This window comes from Anser cygnoides, chromosome 6, assembly GCF_040182565.1.
Source record: "Anser cygnoides isolate HZ-2024a breed goose chromosome 6, Taihu_goose_T2T_genome, whole genome shotgun sequence".
NCBI classification, from domain to species: domain Eukaryota; kingdom Metazoa; phylum Chordata; class Aves; order Anseriformes; family Anatidae; genus Anser; species Anser cygnoides.
The window spans coordinates 9,882,289-9,904,654 of record NC_089878.1 but is presented as its reverse complement, the minus strand read 5'-3'; the positions used below and the strand labels follow the sequence as shown (position 1 = coordinate 9,904,654).

The window sequence follows — 22,366 nt, the reverse complement described above, 5'->3', positions numbered from 1 at the left end:
CTATGTAGCTCTATCACTTCAGCATAGGTTCAGCGGAGCTATAAATAGCTTACATCAGACATCTACTAGGCCCCCAGTTTTTTCCCCTGCTGGTCTTGACTGCAGCTGGAAGATGTTTTAAGTAGGAACTCACTAGAAGGAATAATATAAATATTATTTACCTTTTCAGAGGAAAAGCATATTGAATCTGTGCGTATTTTTTCAGTTAGCAAGTAGGAAAACAACAACAGTAATTAGTGATAAAAATATCCTGAACACTGTATCCTGCACATGGATACAAATAGCAGGCTTGAAATCTGAGCATGGTAAGCAGCATTCCTAGATCGCTAAAACATGCTGTGGAAACAATAAGTTTTGTAGAGTAAGGGATTCTTATCTCACAAGTGACTCTTACATAGTACCTTCTAAAAATTAAGAGGAACGTTACGAACTCCTATACCTAGATGAACTGCTATGGTCAGCTGCTTTCCTGATTTCTATGGGTAGTCTTAGAACGCTCATCCCTATAAATTAAGCTATCATTTACATTTGCCACCAAAAGATTATAAGATTTTGAAAGATTAAACTGGATGTGTCCAAAGCAAAATTCATTCCATCATCACTTAGTTTTCTTCAGCAAATTGTAGTAGCAACAGACTTTTAATGCCAAGAAAGAAGCTTAGTCATTTTCCAAAAATATTGACTGATGTGCAGATACAATTCCCATCAAAAATATTGAAGATAAGGGCACTTCTCATTGCAAGTGATCACAAATCTATGAACTTCTTTATTTGCCAGGAAATTTTCTCCCCTGAATGCCCTAAGTGCAATTCATGAAAGCCATCAGCTTTCTGCATGAAGACACATCAGACATGGATAACTGATGAAATTAGTCTCCAGCAGAGCTAAAAACTCTGAAAGACAATTTTAATGAAAGACAATTAATATCAATAAACTCACTCTTGTCTAAGAGTGCTACTAAAAATGAAGGCTTTTGTGCATGTAGAAGAGGAACCGAAAGCTACACAAGATTGCGTTGTGAGATCTCATTTCATCAAACTAGTCCTGTAAAACTCCTGGAGCTCCTGCATACCTCGCTGACTGCCACATAGCTATTGTTCTCACTGCTTTCCATTAAAGAAGGGAACTGTGATGCAAAATGAAATTAGTTAGTTCCATGCACAAGGGAACATTATTCTAAGATTTCAGAATAAGCGAGTTATAATTCTTGAACTACCATTTAAAGTTAACCAAGAATTTGGAAGCTTCAGGAACAGATGGCCATCTATGATTTTATGATCAAAGCCCAGCACGCTGACTTACAATAATACATTATTACTATATGCTTTACATTGAACTAAAGTTTCTAGGAGTTCTAAAGGAACCAAGTTGCAGAGGCCCTGCAATTAAACTGCCATGTAGCTCAGGATAATCCTTTACCAAGGGACAAATCACCTGGAGATGCATTCACAGACTACAATTTCAAGTTTTAGCTCTTACAAGCACTTCTTGCTGAAAATTATAATTCTAACTGATAACCTTTTAGACAGTTTGAACAGAAGACTAAGAAAAAAAAAATGAGTGCAGACAATAAAGGACCCTTTATGCCCCAGTGTATTCCTCCCATCTATTATTTTGGCATGTAAGTAGAAACTGTATATTACCATGTTATGTTTGCTCCATAGGCAAGTGACTTGTGCAGAACTAGATTAAGACAAAAAGGATCCAAATTTCAGTCTCCTGTGGCATCCTTACATACTTCCCATTAAATAAATATAAATATATGCTTCCGTGATGAAGTGAGAAGTTAAACGAATAGATAACTAGAATATATAACTAGGCCATACGCACAATATTAGGAAAGTTTGTTTGCTCCTGATCTGAAATATGCATTGTGCATTCATTTGTTGCAGCTGCAAGCGCTCCGTAAATCCATGCCGACATTCATAGACAGACGTGTCTCAATCATAATAAGCACAAGCTGAGAACAAGAACCAATTCTATTGAATCATCTCAAGAAAGAAAAAACTAGGTACACCTGATTTTTATTCTTATTTGTCTATATATATAGTCAGCTCCCAGCATCAAGAACAAGTATATATGTTCACCTGGCTTTCTGCAAGTGAACTTGAGGCTACTTCACTTGTGTCCTGAGCTAGTTCTAATCCAAAACCTCCATCTTTTAGTCCCAAACCCCCATCTATTAGTGTGATCCTGCCCTAGAACTAACAAGCCTCGTTGCTCTCAGGATTCAGGAACTCACAGCATAGCACGCATTACTGTGACTTCACGATTTCCAGGCTAAAGAGCACCCAGAGCAGAGGAAACTGAGGTCTGCCTGAAATAAGTAGACTGTTTCCACTGCCTTCGGGGAGCTGTGACATGGAGGATCACAACCTACATCCACTGTCTTCATTCTGAAAAAAGGATATATGTTTTTTTTTAAATAAATCTACCTTTATACTCAGAAAACACAACAGCTTCCCTGCATACGCTCTATTATGCATGATCCAGACAATCTTTGCAAAGCATACAGAACAACCAGAGAATTTGTTACCTTGCACAGTCCTGTAAGTTTATTCATAATTTTAACCATATTAAAAAGAAATGAATTTTCAAATCATGTTTCTGTAATTAGCCTGCAGGTTTCATTTTCCTCACAAGCTGAAACATTGCCAGGTCTCCAGGACCACTTGGAGATTACCAGCCCAATGAGTTTACTAAAATACAGAGCGAGAGCTCCATGTGCATGTGTGAAGAGCAAATGATTCATCTGCTCATCAGCCTGGCAAGATGCTGCCAGCAGCAGTGAGCTCTCTGGGATTAAGAGGTACTGACTGTCGGATACATCAATTTACAGTTGATCAGCCCTTGCACTTCATACTCCAGAGCTGTCTATCCAATATCTTTCATAAGCAACAAAAGCACTATAAAGTCTTGTATATCAAAGGAACAGAAAATTTCATGGTAAATTAGATATTCTAAAAATAATTTAAGTCTGATTTTAAATTCCTTCAAGTATAACTGGAAGGAAAAACGTGCAAAAAACTACATATGTGAAAATATCACTAGAATTATTACAAAATTATTCATTCCAAAGAAAAATGGCTTTGGCTTAAAATACAACATAACCATGACATTTTATACAGCTGGACAGAATAACAATGTTTTCTCAAACTCTGAAATAAACAGATAATTTGCTCCAATTTAACTGACCTTTAGATCTTAGACAGACAATTATTTCAAAGCAGCCCTTTTGATAAATTTTCTCTACGTTAATTAATTTCTCATTTTAAATTCCATTAGTACTTGATCACCACAGCATGAGAGCGAGAGAGTCGTCCCAATACATAATGAGGAACCTGAGTACACTAATCTGCTCTCACTTTCATTAATATTGCAAATTATCTATCTCAAACCAACATGAAACATTTTGAAATAAGGCATTAAATGCAGACAGTCTCAATATAGTAAGATTAGATCCTGACACGCTGAGCTTTTTTGTAATGTTACTGAAATCTAAAAAAATACTACTTACAAAGGAAAAATATATATATATGTACAGCTAAGGATTTACAAGATAGAACCTGCTAAAACCTGCTCTTGCTTTATTAAAAAGCAATTTGAGTTTTGCCATTGATATAAATTCAAACAGCATGTACTTCAAAGAAGGCTGAAATTTCATTAAAAGGCCAATATTTATATCCATCTAGTATTAATTATCTCCCCCCCTCCCCCCCCCCAAAAAAAAACCACTGAACTTCTTGAAACTTAATGCTATTCCTAATAGTCCTTTTGTTGAAAAAACACAGAACTGCAGTGCTCCTTCTCTAAGGAATCATTTAAGTCACACTGTTACGCTATCAAAAAGCAGATTATTAATTCTAGAGGCAGTGCCTCATTGGCGATTTCTACACTGAGACAACTAGAGTCTCATCAACAACAGCAGTTACTCCCCACTAGAGACTGTTTCTAACAAAATTTAATAGCCTATGAGCATCACCACTTCTTTTAGGAAAAGTGATGTTTCTAACTTTTCAGATTCACTAATTTTCAAACTGCACAACTTCGAAGCACCTTGTTAACAAACCTCTGAATACCTCGTTTCAAGACTGACCACAAGATAACTCCAACTGAAAGATGTTTTCACTTCTCAGAATCTTTCCAATGTGATTTGCAGATTAAAACCAAGCTTGTAACTGAAAATATTTCAAGACAACTTCACAACAAGCGTCATCTTTACTACAAAACAATTCAGCTGTCCTCTCAAGCTTTGTAGCACTTCTAGCTAATCAATAGTAAAAATTATATAACCTGAGGGATTCCATATATGAAGCAGGCTATTTAGATGAAGCTGAACTTTTAAACTTCTGCAACAATTTTACATTGAATCCCTGCTCTGCTGAGGAAAGGAAGATAGCAACAGCTAAAGAGTTTACTCTTCCAATTACTACAGGAATTAAATTTTAAAAATACCATATTATTTTGACTCATATACCCAAACTACCAAGTATCAAAAATTGTGCTTATTCTACTTCAAAGTACAAGGTCTCTATGATGAAGGTCTGAAAACACACCTGAAGTGAAAACACTATATCACTACAAAGCATTCAAGCTTCTAAGCAAGCACACGGGTTCCAGAAAGCAGGAAAATAACGAGAACACCTAATTTCTCAGTACTACTGAAACAAAACGTTGGTAATTTTGCACTGGACCCATTTCATCCAGTGATGACTTCTGCATTGCAGCTGGTTTCCAGTCTTCTTTGGTACTCAATGGAGAGCAGAACGTACTTGAAAAAATACACTTAAATTCACTTCAGCTTAAAGGAGATGGCTAAAACAACTTAGATGGGTTGCAGCCTAAAAGTGAGTATTTCTCTTCACTAGACATAAAAGAGGCCTGAGGTGACCACTTCAGGCTTGTAAACATCTGGAGTTAGGCAAACTGCATACAGTCCTTCAAATGTACCTGTTTAGGAACTCCCTGGATTCAACGTTTTGGAGAACCTGTCCTTAAAACACTATTTTTCATCCTCAGTCTCAACATGTTCATTCATTCAGTAAAACGTCACATATGAATAAATTCTGCAATACTTGAAATATTTGAATCCTGAGCATCTACTTCCTAATTCTCAAAGTCAGAGGGTCATTTAAATGTTTTACCATTCAGTCTGGAAGCAGTCGAGGGTTCTAGACATCCCCAGTCTGACCAGAAAATTGCAGAAGAAGTCATCCATCGCTTCAGGTATTTCAGACACTGATTTCTCTGAGGTCAGAACTGATTGCAAAGCCTGAAATTAAAATTTGATATTTGTTATTAAGCCTACAACAGAAATGCAGTTATCATACTCTATTTCTGAGGCCATCTAAAGTCATAGATCTATTAGAGTACAGCTGAATGTTTCCCTTGTCTTTGTTGATTAGATCTGCAATCTCTGATCCGATACCTTCTAATATCAAGGTCTGTGGAAGGTTAGAGAAGTCAAAAACCATCTGATTTTTGTACTCTGAACCTGGCATAATCTGATATGGACCTGAAACTGTTTCATCTGATGGATGCTCTTCTGTCACTGAGCAGAGAGAAGATGTTGGTTCTTGTATTCCTGCACCCTTCAGCAACCTTCAAAACTCACAATGAAAAAATCAGTACTTCATTTCCTGAAAAATGCCAAAGTCCAAGGTGACAGAAAAATAGCATTTTTTTTTTTAATGACAGTGCATACTATAGACAGACCAAGAGCTGCATCTCCATCAGTAGGTCTCTTACTTAGGAAGAAGCCTCACAAAGACCAATTTTCCCCTTTCTTCTCAACATCCACATGCAGACACTGAATGAAGCTGTCAGATAACACTGCTACAAGTGTTAGCAGAACGCAGATGGTGCACCAAGGCTTCATATGCATCTCCTCCAGTGCCATCAAGATAGACAGCTATAAAGATAAGATCAACTCATGGGTCAAGGACAGTTGCTAAAAGCTCAATCAAAACAGAACACTTTACTACAGAGAAAAAAAACACCTTCCATACCTCTGTTACGATGCCAACTTCTTGCCTCCACCCAACCACATGCAGCCCACTCACAGTATCACAGATTTCTAGGTTGGAAGAGACCTCAAGATCATCGAGTCCAACCTCCGACCTAACACTAAGTACTCCACTAAACCATATCGCTAAGCTCTACATCTAAACGTCTTTTAAAGACCTCCAGGGATGGTGACTCCACCACCTCCCTGGGCAGTCCGTTCCAATACTTAATAACCCTTTCGGTAAAGAAGTACTTCCTAACATCCAACCTAAAACTCCCCTGTTGCAACTTTCGCCCATTCCCCCTCGTCCTGTCACCAGGCACGTGGGAGAAAAGACCAACCCCCACCTCTTTACAGCCTCCTTTAAGGTAACTGTAGAGAGCGATAAGGTCGCCCCTGAGCCTCCTCTTCTCCAAGCTGAACAAGCCCAGCTCCCTCAGCCGCTCCTCGTAAGACTTGTTCTCCAGACCCCTCACCAGCTTGGTCACCCTTCTCTGGACTCGCTCGAGCACCTCCATGTCCTTCCTGTAGCGAGGGGCCCAAAACTGAACACAGTACTCGAGGTGCGGCCTCACCAGAGCCGAGTACAGGGGCATAATCACTTCCCTACACCTGCTGGCCACACTGCTTCTTATACAGGCCAGGATGGTGTTGGCCTTCTTGGCCACCTGGGCACACTGCTGGCTCATATTCAGCTGACTATCAACCAATACTCCCAGGTCCCTCTCGGCCAGGCAGCTTTCCAGCCACTCATCTCCCAGCCTGTAGCTCTGCTTGGGGTTGTTGCGCCCCAGGTGCAGGACCCGGCACTTGGCCTTGTTGAACTTCATACAGTTGACCTCAGCCCATCGCTCCAGCCTATCCAGATCCTCCTGCAGAGCCTTCCTGCCCTCGAGCAGATCGACACACGCGCTTAGCTTGGTGTCATCTGCAAACTTACTGAGGGTGCACTGGACGCCCTCATCCAGATCATCGATAAAGATATTAAAGAGGGCCGGCCCCAGTACCGAGCCCTGGGGGACACCACTAGTGACCGGCCTCCAACCAGATTTGACTCCATTCACCACAACTCTCTGGCCCTGGCTATCCAGCCAGTTTCTCACCCAGCGAAGCGTACGCCAGTCCAAGCCCCGAGCAGCCAGTTTCTTGAGGAGAATGTTGTGGGGAACTGTGTCAAAAGCCTTACTGAGGTCAAGGTAAACCACATCCACAGCCTTTCCCTCATCCACCAAGCACGTCACTTGGTCATAGAAGGAGATCAGGTTCGTCAAGCAGGACCTGCCTTTCATAAACCCATGCTGACTGGGCCTGATCGCCTGCTTGCCCTGCAAGTGCCGCGTGATGACCCTCAAGATAATCTGCTCCATGAGCTTTCCTGGCACTGAGGTCAAACTGACAGGCCTATAGTTCCCCAGGTCTGCCCTGCGGCCCTTCTTATAGATGGGCGTCACATTGGCTAGCCGCCAGTCAACTGGGACCTCCCCCGATAGCCAGGACTGCTGATAAATGATGGAAAGCGGCTCAGCCAGCTCCTCTGCCAGTTCTTTCAGTACCCTCGGGTGCATCCCATCCGGCCCCATCGACTTGCGCACATCCAAGCTCCGTAGCAGGTCGCCAACCATTTCCTCATGGATAGCGAAGGCCACATCCTGCTCCCCGTCCCCTTCCACCAGCTCAAGGCACTGGGTATCCGGAGAACAACCGGTATTGCCGCTAAAGACTGAGGCAAAGGCGGCATTAAGCACCTCAGCCTTTTCCTCATCCTTAGTAACTAGGTTTCCCCTCGCATCCAGTAAAGGATGGAGATTCTCCTTAGTCCTCCGTTTCGCGTTGATATATTTGTAAAAGGATTTTTTGTTGTCTTTAACGGCAGTAGCCAGGTTGAGCTCCAGATGAGCTTTAGCATTTCTAATTTTCTCCCTGCACAGCCTCGCTACATCCTTGTAGTCCTCCTCAGTGTCCCGCCCTTTTTTCCAAAGATTATAAACCCTCTTTTTTCTGCTAAGCACAAGCCGCAACTCTCTGTTGAGCCAGGCCGGTCTTCTTCCATGCCGGCTCGTCTTTGGGCACAGCTTGATGTTAAGTTCTTCTAGAGAGGCTCAGAGATGCAAGAAGGGGTGGAAAAAGTACAATGTGACCCAGTCTGAGACTTCCTTTCCCAAAGCCATTTAAAGATAACCAACTGAGAGAGACTGCCACAACTTGGGAGCTGAAGAGGTGGCCGTAATTCATTCAGACTTCAAATGGATTACAGCTACTTGACATGCCAAAATGCAAAGCTCTCAGAACTTGGGAACTCCATAGCGAGAAAAACACCACAATGGACTTACTTAACAGCGCGGTCTACTAAGACAAGCTACAGCACTGCGCATGCCTGTCCTACTGGTGAGAGGACAGACCAAAACCTGGGCTTGGCGACTATCAAATCACTTAAATGCACCACTGGAAGAAACTAAGTTTCTATGATTTGTGCTACATATTATGAAAAAATACCACTATAGAGAAGAAATGAGAAGCAGATAGAGCTTGGACACACGCCTACCTTTTCTTGTCTTCAGTACTAACTGAAAACAAAATTCCACTGAGATATTCATCAAGAAATGCTAGAGGCTGTGACTGCAAAATATCTCCTCAACCCAAAATATCTCCTCAATATAAAATAATCTGTTGGCTGGGGAATTTTAGTAACTCCAGCCATTTACAGCTTATTCATATCCTTCATGGGAGTTCTATCAATGCAACTGCATAAGTTCCTCGGAGATTAAGGCATTTCTCTTGATACACTAAAAACAAGCAGTATTCCCTATACTGGAAGATCTCATCATTATTTTTTATGATACAGAAGACACGTTTAATCCAAGCAACCTATCTAACAAAGAAATGTACATACAAGATCAAGACATGTAGCACTGGAGTAGGAATGCTGCAGTATGCCAAGTGCAGTGCAGTATTTGGCCTATTTTCATCACTGGACATACAGCACAGACAGGTCTATTTTCTAATTGTCATAACAGAAGGACCAAAGAGTACGTCTGCAGACATGCAGCTGCATTCTCCTCCTTGCTTTTCTTTCTTTATTCTAAGTGAGGCCAATGTCTAATATTGCTGCTCATAGTTACCCAAACACATCTATAAAGCCAGTCTTTGGAAGAAATGACACAGCTTGATTCCCTTAATAAATGGAAATATGATAGGAATCCATTTCATCTGTGCAGAAGAGAATTTATTGGCTAGATACTACCACTGAGAAGCATTTCAGGAACTGAGCAAGGAACCGCACAGGGAGAAATAAAGGCAGTCTACCACGCACAGTCTTGGAACAGGGCCTCAGGAAACCAGAGGGAAATTCCTTGTTCTTTTGCAGACTTCACAAGTGTTATTAAGCTAACTGCTTGAACTTGATCTTAACCTCAGATGACTATCCATAGAATGGCAAACAGTAACTTTTTGTATATATCGACCTCTCTAGAAAGAAGGAAAAAGCAATCTCTTGATATATGTGGTGTGAACGGACACCCTGTAGTAGCTACACAGGCAAAACCCATAATGTTCTGACTAAATGGTCAGAATTCTTTAAAGTATTTCTTTATATCAGCTAAATATTTCTTTTTGAATTACAATCTTCAAAAGATTTTGATAGTAATATAAGGATTGCACATTTGATCAATAATCACCCAGTTTAATACTAGGGACTTCCACAACATTTGCAAGAATTTTTGTCCAGTGAAGCAAGACTAACACCAAATACCCTAATAATTTCCCTGGAAAACAAAATGACATGTTCTTGCAAAAAACACAGATTAAAAAAAAAAACAGGAATGAAAAAAGGATTCAAAGTTTATTTAACAAGATCAAATAAAATACAATCAAACCTAAATAACATGACTAAGGTTAAAGAAGGTAACGTGACTTCAGGTTCTATTTGGTATACTAAGAAAACAAAGGTCCTGGAAAGGAAGCGTAATAGCTGTCTCTACTGAAGGAAGTAATTTAGTCTGCTTTCTTTTAACTGCCTGGTTTTCCAGAAGTTCTGTAACCTTTTCCCAGGGTCCCTATCAGCTGAGATTTTCTTTAATATGTAGAATATACAGTTGCTTGTGTTTAAATGTAAATTATATTACTTTATAATGACTAAAAGAAAGGACAACGGGAAAAAAAATCATGAGCTGCAACTGAAAAGGAAAAATGGAACAGGAAGAGGAGGCAAAATCCCTGCTATGCAGAGCATGTCTTGCCCAGCACAGCTCTGCTTTGCATTAGCTGCTGTTTCACCTCCAGACTAGGGGGGAAATGGTATTTAGAGGTTAGAGCTCCACCAGCCTCATTTCTCTGTTGGGATCCAAATATGAAAACACGCACTGTAAATGATAATCTGCAGGTGAGGTAGCCTCAGTAGCTCCACTGCACCCAGGCACAGATCCAGAAGGGAAAAAAAATGCCTCAATATTCCCTGTAGAAACATAGCTTTAATTCAGACAGACTTTTTTGGGGGAAAAAATGGTGAAAAGCATTATCTTATGTTGGCTCATTTTCATTTAGTAATTACTGCTAATTACCTTGGAAGGAAGTTTGAAAATAAAACATTTTTCTTAATTTTTCCTGGTTGTACTTGACCTTTTTTTTTTTTTAAATAGAGTGTAAAAGAAACTATAGTTACTATAAATATCCACAGTTTCCAAACTGAGTATCTGCGTTAGGCAAATTGCTAAAATATTTCTAGATGCTCACTTGATCTGTGCTTTCTCTATAAAATTTCTTAACAAAACATTTGCATAAAGTATTGAAATACAATCTTTAATAAAGAATTAGGTATAAAAGATACTATGAACAGCAAATATACACAAAATCACTTAAAACTGTTTACTGCAGTGCAGCTTTTCTCAGATATGGTTATTACCTAATTTAACCTATTTAGGCAAGCTCAGAAGCTGATAATTGGGGGCAAAAAAATGTACCAGTTATTTATCATGTGAAGACAACCTTCCACTGTGTTTCTTAGCTCAGAGTTGGAATATTGATTCAATATTAATTCACAGGAAACAGCGCTTCTACTTGGGTCAGCAAAAGCATTTGCTGCAGCACTTGGTTTTTCCAGTGAATTAGCATCAAACAATCTAGTCATTGAGCCTCACAAAACATACAGCATATCCTTATGAAAGCTGTCAAGAAACTAGCAAGTGTGTTAAAAGTTTTTTTTATTATTATTAATGTCTGGCTAAAGGTTGAAAGCATGATTCAAATTCTGAAATTATGGAAAAAACACCTCCAAATAAAGAGCCAAGAAGCAAGATGGCAGACATCTATCAGCATATGCACAAAACCAAAGAGAATTTGAGTTTAACCACATCTTCTGATCTACAAAAAGCTCATGGTATCTAATCCATTTCATCAAGCTGAGAAAACTGTTTCATACCATTCTTCAAGTTCGACCATTAACAGAGGTACAAGATTAGTTATTTATTCCACTGCTGAAACATCAATAGATTAAAAATATTTCTCCTTGTTTCTCCTCCATGTCAGGGATTACACACACATTAAATTTATTCACAAAGAAACAAACCCTAAAATATTGATTTTAAAAATTTTAAAATACACCCGTATATTTGAAATATGAGGTCATCTATGGGACATAAAATGAACAGAAGTTAAAGGAAAATGAGATACAGGAAACCTAAGTTGCCTTTTCTGCTGTGACGCATTTACTCCTAGAAACTTCTAACATGACAATCTTTTCAACGAGTATTTCATAATTCAAATAAATTACAATGTGCAAATTTCAACTCAGTAATACTAAGTAGTTTATAGACAGTCTTACTAATAGTTACAAAATTCTTACTAAAATATGGGCATCTTCAGTCTGCTCTTGAATAGTCTGCAGAGCCTTTGAAAGATCCTCATCATCTTCCTGAAGACTAAACTCATCATCTGCTGGAACCTAAATGAAGTGATTTAAAGTAAGAGTATCAATATTTTATAAATCTTTCTTTCAGAGTGTAAGTACTTTCATTCCTAATCTCATTCACATTAAAAATATTGCGCCCCATTTAAATATATTTTAAGTTGTTTAAATATTAACTATAAATAAGCTGGAATGGAAATAGCTGCATCTTTTTTAAAAGTATTGATGTTGAAATGAAAGGCATAAGTAAACTGACACTACATCTCCTCTTGAAAAGTAAAGATTACTCATCATCACACTTCACAAAAGGAGATTTATGCCACTCCTCCGTCACATTAATGAAGTAAAACAAAAGAATGAAACATGAATACCACAGATATCACATACGATAATCAATTTAGTCAATTACCTCTTCGTACTGATAATCATCTTTAGAGTAGTCTGTTATTGTAATTTCTGCAGGTTTTGTTAAGCCTGAAACAGCTGGTACACAGGATCTGTTCGAACTTCAAAAACTGTAAAAGAACCATCTGTTATGACCACCCTCAGCCTTGTTCTTTACACTGCCAAACTCTCAAGGCTTCCACCAGCCTTTAGATGGCCACGCACAACTCCAACAAAAACTACATCGGTGCACAGAGTCAAACTTGTCCCAGCAGGTTTAACCACCATTAAGACTAGCTCAATCAAACCACCAAAAGCAGAACTCAAGTATTATTCTGAATTAAACACCGGCTAAATTCTACTCTCACTTATCCAATCACTGGTTTTCACAAGGGTCTTACAGCACTGACACTTCCACAGACTTGATGCTTCTAAGTACAAGTAACTCGGTGCTCTCAGAGAAAGGCAGTTTTCATCAAATGCAGATGAGTTCCAAAACGAGCATCTGAAATAAAACACTGAATACTAGCTTATTTACTGAAGCTGGCGCTTGTGCCTCAAATAATAATCACAACACATCTACAATATAAACGTAAGTGAACTTGGAAATTATAAAAATCCATTGCAAATTACAGTTCTTCCAAAAGCTTTAGTCAAACTTTTCATTAAAATAACAAATGGTGTAAAACAAAACTAAAATAAACATCTCATCCACTAGCGTTACAGCCCGTGAAAGTATAACTAAAATGTTTTTAGTAAGATGCGCTGTTGACTGTTTCCCTAGGAAATCAGTTAGCCTATAAATGACCCATGTAAATAAACTAGAAATTAACTTCTGAAGAAAAGAAAAGCTGGCAATTCAGTACTTCACACACATCAATTTTAAACCATAGGTTCTTTACATAACAGGAAATGAAATGAAGAGGCAAAAAAATGCATGATTTTCCAGTTTAACATCGCTTCCCAAGTCTGAATTCTTCTAAAGAACAGCATCATGACATTCAAGGTATCAGTTGAATTGTAAGCACCTAGAAGGCTGGCAGGTGGAGGTCACATCTCAAAAAGGATACCCATCTTTGGTTTTCAGGAGATGTAAGTCTTGAGATAATAGCCAAAGAGATGCCATTTTCTCTTGTGAACAACAACAAAAAATAGGGGAGTCACTGCGTGAATAAAGGCCTCCTTTTCAGCAATCAAGACAAAGCACATCTGCGTACCTCCAACTGCACAATTACACTACATGCTTACTAAAAAAATTGTCTGCATAAATAGGAAATGGGCATGAATGTTTCTTAAGAATTTCCTATCTAGGCTTAAGTACATAAAAGTTAATGCCTGTAATAGATATGCCCCCAAATTACCGCATCACAGGCCACAGATGTGGAACGCATGACTTGAATTCAAGTCACAGCTTCTCTGGATCTCAAATGTCTCTCTGTAAAAGTTTTGTTTTCTAACCTGACTGATTCTCAAGTGTTTAATTCTAAAACCAAAGCTATGCAGAAACTCAACTTCAAAAAAAAAGTCTCCTATGTTTTCTTTTCTTTCACAAGGAGAAGAAAATAAATGTAATCATCTGGGGGCTTCTGTTAACAGGCCTAAAACTGTTTTCTATTGCACCAGAAGAAATCTAGATTAAGAATTCCACCTTTAACAGGAAGGCAAAGAAAGCGTACAGTTCAACGAACACACCTTTTCTCAGCATAGTACTCTAGGACCACATGTGGGTCCATCAAGATGAGCAAAAAGAAGTGAGATGAAAATCGCTCGCATTTAGACATGACATTTAGGAGCTGACCCAAGAAACTCAAGATAACAGTCAAGGATTTTGGCGTCAAGCTGGTCTGTTGCTGGTCTACTTGCTGTCGTATTGACAGGAACATCGGGGACCTCACACCAGCGTCTGACCACATCCCAGTGAAACAACTCCACATTCCTGGACTTTATTCCTTCAACGCAGAGGGAGAAAGTTCATCTGAACTGCTAATTACATATGAAAAAGGGAATAAAGGCATGAGTGCAAAGCAGTTTTCCTTTGTTGTTCTAAAAAGCAAGAGAACAGCAGCAGCCTGGAGTTTGAGATAAAGACACAGTAACACTGACTAGTTAGGGTAATATTCTGAAACGTCCCTATTTTAATAAGGCATGCAATCATTAACCAGCTGACAACACCTTTTAAAGAACAGTCATCTTTCCATAGTGTGAATACCCGGGTACATCATTTTTGTATGAAGTCAGGCATTATTTCCATATATATGGAAATACATACGGAGTAATTTTACGTACTAACTAAATAATCTGCTTGCTCCTCTGGAATCCCTAAGCCTCTTCGTTACTTCACAGTACAGTATTTATCAACTGAAGGTTTGCTTAAATAAGGTACATTTAAATAGAACACCATACCCAGCAATTTTTCCACACCTTGTTTTCTTATTTGATCAGAGACTATTTTTCTAAAGCTATGTTTTGTATGGGCTAGAAACGATTCTTCCCCCTCACGTCCATCTTGATCATCTCTTTTTATCCATGTTTACCAAACCTTCCAATACAGATAGAAACACTGAATCTATCGGCAGCACACCCTTGACAAGTAAAACACTTGCAAATTTCATTTTCTTCCTGAATTTTCTATCAACCTGGCTATCCCCGTGATCTGTTATAGACTTAAGCTAACATGTCATTACAAATGCTGTGCACATAAGACTAAAATCTTAAGTTAAAAATCCCATTTTCAAAAACCATATCCAAGTGCACAATAAAGCAGAAACATTAAGTTTTAAAACTTGTGTTTTCCTAGCAAATGCTGTGTTTTGTTAAACACTCATACAATGCACGGCTTTTTCTCAGCATACCACACAGCCTGAAAACAGGCGTGCATTTTCAGGAAGTTAGAAACTGAGGCACAAGCTCACAAAGGCCAATCTTCCACTTAATTTATTGCCTTTTTTTTTTTTTTTTAAATTGGCTTTCATCTTAATTCCAGTAAGGCAAGAAAACTAAGTACTGGTAGTACCTGGCTAACTTTTAAGCAGTGCTCATTTAGCCTCTAAACCAAATCTGGCAAAATCTTCTTCATTTGGCAGCTCACACCTAAGACAACCACAACAGACCCATGCTGACCTAGCAACAAAACTAAAATTTGGGTGACCTGACTAAAATTTACATTTAAAAACTACCAACACCTAACGTGCCACAACTTGATCCTGAGAAGAACTCAAAGTGTTGCTTTTTTCTTTAAGAGCCTCAGAAAATAGAATTATTTCTGGTTTACTGTGTTGTAAGCTTTTAACTTGATCATACAGCATTAAAAAACCCCCTGTGGATACCTGGGCGGGTACCATGGGGCAGCCATTTCCAGCACCTCCTACAGCAGCATGGTGGGGCTAGGAGTCCTCCTTACAAGCTCTTCGAGGATATTTTGTGTTTACTCATCAACAAACCCAGGAGAGGATTTAATTTCAGAACTTTAACTCGTTTTTAGCCTGTCCTAACGCGGGGAGATAGAGTTCCAGTAAAGAAACCCTGTCAGGGATTTTTAACACCACCACTGAAAACAAACATCTTGGTAAAGCGAGACAGACCCTCCTGTCCCTGTAAGCAAACAAACACCCCTTTACATTAACCCTTTACATCCTCCAGAGGCAACACCCCATAAAACGTGGTGGTTTTGCTAGTTTTGCTTTGTTATATTTATTTTTTTTTTCCACGACACTCGGTGAAAGATCTCGGCACGCCGCGAGCCGGTCCCCGCGCCCTGCCCGAGCCGCCCCCAGCCCCACTACCGCAGCAGGGGCGCTGAGGGGACCGCGGGGACCCCGGGGCATCCTCACCCCCACCGGGGGCCATGAGGGGAGCCCTCCCAAAAGGAGGGGGAAGGAAGAAGGATACTCTGCAGGCAGAAGGACGCCTCAGAGCTCGCCGACTCCTCCATGGCCGCTGACCGTTGCCAGGGCGGCGAGCGCTTCCCTTCTCGCGAGAGGCGCCGCAAGCCGGGGCGGAGAGGCGGTTTCAGTCATTTTGGGGTAACTTAGTGGTCCTGAGGCTTTCTGGCACCCTGTGCCCACCGAGGATTTTAGGGCGAGGCCAGGCTTCCCGCGCACCCCTCTGCGACGGGCTGCTGAGGAGACCCGCGCAAGGGCGGGAAACCTCGTGATGGGCCTGTCTAGGAAATGCTCTTTTTCCTTAATTGGGAGAAAAACCTGCTTCAGTCTCCCAAAAGAAGGACTAATTTCTTCCTCGTGGGAAACATTTGTCACTGCCGTAGGTGTTTGGAGGGTCACAGTGCACCTGAGCTCAGCTCTGTGGGACCGGTTGCTTAAATAAAGTCTTTGCAGTGTGCTCCCGTTTAACTGAGAGCGCACACAGGAGCTTTCCCTGGCAAAAGCTTGGAAAAGAAGCATACCCTACCCTACATATATTTAAGATTACCTGTTAGGGTTTTCAGTTGTTTGAGGTGAGGTTGTAGGAGTTGGAGAAGTATTCTGTTGCCTTCTCTAATTTTAAAATTGGTTTGTCTGTCCCACTCCTAAATTCCCCTTAAGCTGCTGTGAATTACACACAACAGGAATCCAGTGCTTGAATTCATGCACAGTAACCGAAAATAAAAGTGCCAATAGTTGGTCTGAAAGGAAAGGTACTGGTATTACTTGCAAGCTCTAAACAGTTAAAAATGAAACACAGCCTGAAGATCAGAGAAGATGGAAATGAATAAAATTGAATTTTGTTGTTCAATCTAATCTTTAGCCAGAAAATATATATACATGATCCTGGAAGATGGCATATAACCTGTGAAACTATTAATTTGGCATTCTTTTTCCAGAGATGATCACACAGGATTGCCTTTCTTCTCCCATTGTAGACAGACATCCATGAGAAGTGATGAGTTACTTGAACACTGTCATACTCTCCCAACTGTAATAAAAGAGCCATGTTTTGGCACAATATTGTCACAGCACCACCTAAGGTAATGTGGCCTGTTGTATCCCTTCATAAATTCTTGTTGGCTGCTTCTCCACTGGGGAGTTTGGTACCTACCAGGGTTTGAACTCATCTGGGCTCAAGAGATGGAGATTCAAGTGGTGGGTTTTACACTACAGGGGAAGCTGCTGCGACCAAAACTACATTTTTCATGGATCCAAACCAAAACAGTAGTCCTAAACTGTAGCAAACTATCTCAAAGAAAAGCAAAGAATAAGTAGAAGTGGCCTCATAAAGAGCAACACCTTCGAGTTGATATTTCCAAAACTGTGGAATTAAAAAAGTAATAATCATTCAAAAGGATTTGAATGAAGGCCTCATAGTTAGGGAAGATGCCGATTGCAGCACACGTCACAAATTGTGGCTGTACTTGTGTCATACAGGGAAGCACAGCTGATTAATAACATAAGCTAATACCACTCTGCTCTCAGCAGCAGGTGTGCTCTTAGCCTGACAGAGCTGAATAAAGTGCCAGGCAGTTTCCTTCTTTACTCCTTAGTTTCATCACCCTCTGCAGTCCTAACTTCTCCCTACAAATTTTTCACTAGACTTGTCTATCTCACTAAAATATGTAAATTTATAGTATTCCCAATTCAAATCAACTGGTAAAAACTTAAAAGGGGCTCAGGGTAGTACTTCAAGAAAAGATTAAGGCTGGAAAACAATTAATAGTGAAGGCCAAAAGGATCTCAGTCCTCTTGGATTATTAAAGGAACAATTAAGCAGCTTGATCAAAGTACAGTTGGAAGAGATTTGCTAAGAAAGGCTAAGCTAAGATATAAACATAACCAACCATCAAGAATTGAATCAACATAAATTACAACTAGAAGAGCAAGTTTTTGATAGGGAGAATAAATAACCACTTGACTGCTTTCCAAGTATAACGGAAACTTGCAGGAGGCTTTTAGTAATGACAGAGTTCTTCATAGAAGTTGTGCTCTGCATTCAGACACCTGATTCACCCAGCTTTATAGCCCTGTAACCATCTGAGTTATAAATGATTATCTTCTCCCAAATAGCACTAACCAATGTCGTTACTGTGTCCCATAACTTCTCATGAGAAAGACATGGAAGCAGCATCTGCTGTCGCTTGAGCATTTCATTAGACAGACTGCTTACTTTCCTCACGCAGCCAAGACTACACACCGTAGCTGTATCAGCCAGACAAGTTACATTATTTGAAGAGATTGATCATGGGTAACCTGGAAAGCTCCAGAAATATTACATTTGCTGCCAAGCCCAAAGGGCTAGATATTCTTCCGCTGCCTGAAGGAGCGCGAGACACTGCTCTCACTCAGAGCAAGATATCCCCTCCTACGGAATCCGACAAGCAAGCTGACTACAGTTCTGACAAGCTGAGTTACAAAACAACAACATCTGTCCAAGCTACTTCCACTGACTTTCAGGCCCTTGCAGGAAAACATCCAAAAGTTCAGTTGGCATGCTTCATCACAACAGACAAGTCATCAAAGAATTACCTGACCCACTGACTTCCACACGCAGATTGCTCTACAGTACAGCTTTTGGGGAGAGAGGACAACAGAGTGCAATCAATTCACCTTTCTGAACGAGCACAGCACGGCCTGGAACATTATACGGATGTGACAGTGACAGCAAAGAGGCCATGAGGCAGCATGGGACCACAGCTGGAAGCTGGAATGAGTTGGTAAACACCTTGTTCCAACTTCTGCTGTGCCGTCTGGCTTCCAGTTAGGCAAATGACATTAGATGTATTTTCTCTGTATTGCCATCTGGCAGCTGCTTGTACAACAACAACACTGAGAATTTGGCTAGCAATTATCTTAAGAATCACATCAAGGATACTTAACAATGATTCTGAAACAAAAATGGCTTATAAGAAGGGAATTTCCTTTAGCCAATGACATTACACCCACATGGAGTATTGCAGGTAGGGGATGGAATAGAAAGGTACACATCCTTATTTTCTGCATGTATTTATTTTACAGAGGTCCCCTGAAAGTGTCTAAGAAGTTAACCATAGAAGTTTCAAAAGGGTGTGAATATTGCATGCAATAAAAGTTTCTCAGAAAGCATCATTGCTTTTGTCATGCTGTGAAAGTTCAGTTTTCCAAAAATCCAAGGAGTAGGGCTTTTTTTCCTTGAAGTGATGTATGTATGTATATGATGTATGTTCAGTTTAATAGAGAAAAATTAGAGTATCTGATTAGCACAAAAAAGTCTCAAAAATAATACTTAAATACTTAGATTGAATTTGTTGAAGTACAGTGCACCTGGAAAATGCAGTGCAGTCTAGTAGCTGTAGCCTCAGGTCTTCATATTTCTGAATGTCAAATCAGCAAAGCTAAGGGGGCCATTGTGACCTTAAATGCAACGGAAAGGGGTGATTTAAAAACTGGAGACGAATTTGCAATAAATGATTCTATAACAACACAAATTTCCTATTGTACTTCCTGCTGTGCATTACTGCCTCTTTCCTACCCCCTTTGCTGGTGACTCATATCCTCATAATTTACAGCAGATGAAAACTAATCCAGAAGGAAAAGAGGTGGGTTTAGGTTATTTTGTTTGTTGGTTTTTGAATGTCAGGAAGAGCAGAACTAAGATGCAAGAGATTTAGCAGTCAGAGTTAAGCTGAAGTTCTTAAATGTAGTACTATTTTGTCTCTACAGAAGAATATTCAATGTTTAAGCTTCTACTACATTTACAGATATCTCTAGAGATTAGGTCTAGGATCCTCATAGGAGAGAAGGGTTTGATTTGAAGTCAAAAATGAGAACTCACGTTTCCAAATGCATCAGCAGTTCTGCCAGTATTCTTCTAAGCATTTCATTAAAATCATAATTAACATTGGCTGGAATACTAGTCATACTATTCAATCATCTGATCCAAAAGCTATTTTTCTTTGAATTTCTTGAGTTCGGTCTGGTTTCAATTTCACACAGCTTTTTTTATGTGCAAGCGTGCAAGACAATCCTCCGCTCAGAAAACAATATGAGTGCAAACGGAAGTATGAAGATGTTTGACTCCACCCGCACAGAAGTTTGGGAATGAACAGCCAGGCATTCTGTCAACAGTAGAGTGACATAGGTAGCGTGATCACAGCACAGGTTTTACATGACACAGTACTGCAAAGTGCGGGTTTTCTAGTGCAGACAGTGCAAATATAACATATACAGTCTAGCCCGCACACTAATGTATAATAAAAGTTATTCTATCTGTGCTGATGCTGCTGTTTCCAAGGTCTACTGCCTCCACATTTTCTGTGGTTGTTCCCTTTGAAAATTCTCAGGAGCATTGGACAGATGGTACATTTTGGCTCTCCATGTACTGAATTGGGGATATTTCTGTATCACAGACAAGAATAAACTGTACTAAGAGACACAGGAGTTGACAGTCTCTTTATTTTAGAAATGTAAGTGACCCGTGTTCTCTCTAAACTCTAGTTTTATGAGCACAGAGTTATTTATCCAGCTTATAGGAACTAATGATCATCTGTTCCCCATAATTAGAGGCTTTCCTTATCATATTTTCTTCTGCTCTTTGAAACTACGTTTAGTTGGCATGCTTTTCAAGTTTGGGTAACTTGGACCACAAAGCAGCTAATCTAATCCTACAACAACCTAAAGAAACATTTAACTACACGTGACAGTTGTAAGACTGAAAACCACCATCCTTAACACAAAAGCACAGAAAACAAGCAACGGTGTCCTAGTCTGTACTTAATAATAGAGACATCATCTTGTTAGAAAATGAATAAACTAGAGGACAAGCAACAGAAAAGCTAACAGAAATGATTACTTAGTTTTACCATGCTTCCAAATAATCTACTCCTTGTTACCCAGGTAATACATTTTCCCTTCACAAGTCTCAGTCTCATACTGAGTAGCACATGCCAGAATCACTTTGGCTCGTTTCCTGCTTCCTTTCTTTACATGCTTAATTTGCTTTTTTTTTTTCCCCAGTAAGAAAGTATGCACACATTAAGACCCAACACGGCTAAGTTTTCCGTCTGTCAGCTTAAAAATAGACAGCAATGAATATATCTAGTAAAAACATTTTTTTGAAAAAAACTGCAGGGTGCTTCAACAAAATGGTTTCAGATTTTCCCCTGCCCCAATCCTCAGCTGTATCCTAATCAGCTCAGCACAGAAGACTTGACTTCCTTTCACCCCACTGCTTTCCTTACTTGGACTCACGGCTTCCTTTTTGCTTGGATTTTCCCCATTCTGACCAACCTCCTTGGAAGTCTGACCTCTTCCATTTATGTTTTTATGTTTGACAATCTTTGGGTGTTTGTTTCCTCAATGCATTACCTTTTCAGAGGTACACCAAGAAGATACTGTGTATTCCTATTCCAAGAAAACAGCCAGGAAATTATAATTGGTCAGAGAAAGGTCACCAAATTTGATGTAAGACGGGCAATGACTAGCAGGTGCATTATAGCCAAAAGCAACATTTGCTACCAGAGAATTTAGCCAAGCCTTCAGGAGCTGCTTAAAGCCAGTTGTACTGATTGAGGCTGTTTTCAGTTTTTTTCAGCTGTTTTCAGAAAATTTTCATTTCCCCTGTACTGTTTTGTTTGTTCTTAGTGCAGTGCAATTTTCTCACATACAGGATGTGAAGATATAAATAATTAGAAGTCAAATCATCAACCTCTAATCTGTCTTAACTCAGCTGAGAGCAGCAGTGTATGTATGCTTCCGTATATTCATATAATGGTGACTATAGTCACTATGTCTACCTCATTTGCTTCCTATATTAACAGATACTTTTATGGAATTGTTGCTAAAAGTCCTATATCATCCTCTATCCAAAATAGTGTTGTTGTTTGTTTTTTGTTTTTTTTAAAGTCTTATGTACAACACATTACAACTTACGATGTAGATGAAGTATTTTGTGGTTTTCATTTTCATATCTTTGATGGAAGACAGTAAAATATTGACACCCTATACTTAAATGTCAAATCTTTGCTTCGTGGTTTTTGTAGTATTTCTTTTAAATACTAAAGCATCACGAAATTGCAACCTGAAAATGCTATGTTTAAGTTCTTGGCTTTTACCTTCGTGTTGTTTTCAGCACAGCCATAGCTTTCGTTATCAAGCCATTTGCTTGCTTTG

At 39.6% G+C, this 22,366-nt stretch overlaps 1 protein-coding gene across 4 annotated transcripts in view; it reads right to left on the bottom strand.

Annotated features, from left to right (window-relative positions):
- Positions 1-22,366, bottom strand: part of SPAG16 (sperm associated antigen 16) — a 398,441-nt gene that overhangs the window by 368,684 nt on the left and 7,391 nt on the right. The window contains exons 1-4 of one of the 4 annotated variants that reach the window (XM_048058308.2): positions 16,179-16,421; positions 12,316-12,362; positions 11,844-11,942; positions 5,145-5,272 (exon numbers count right to left, since the gene is read on the bottom strand). In XM_048058308.2, the coding sequence (XP_047914265.2) occupies positions 5,145-5,272; positions 11,844-11,942; positions 12,316-12,362; positions 16,179-16,221 (317 nt within the window). In that variant the 5' untranslated portion in view covers positions 16,222-16,421. Of the gene's footprint in view, positions 1-5,144; positions 5,273-11,843; positions 11,943-12,315; positions 12,363-16,178; positions 16,422-22,366 lie in introns of those variants that run through there. The other 3 variants (XM_048058305.2, XM_013178764.3, XM_048058307.2) reach the window with 3 other exon arrangements.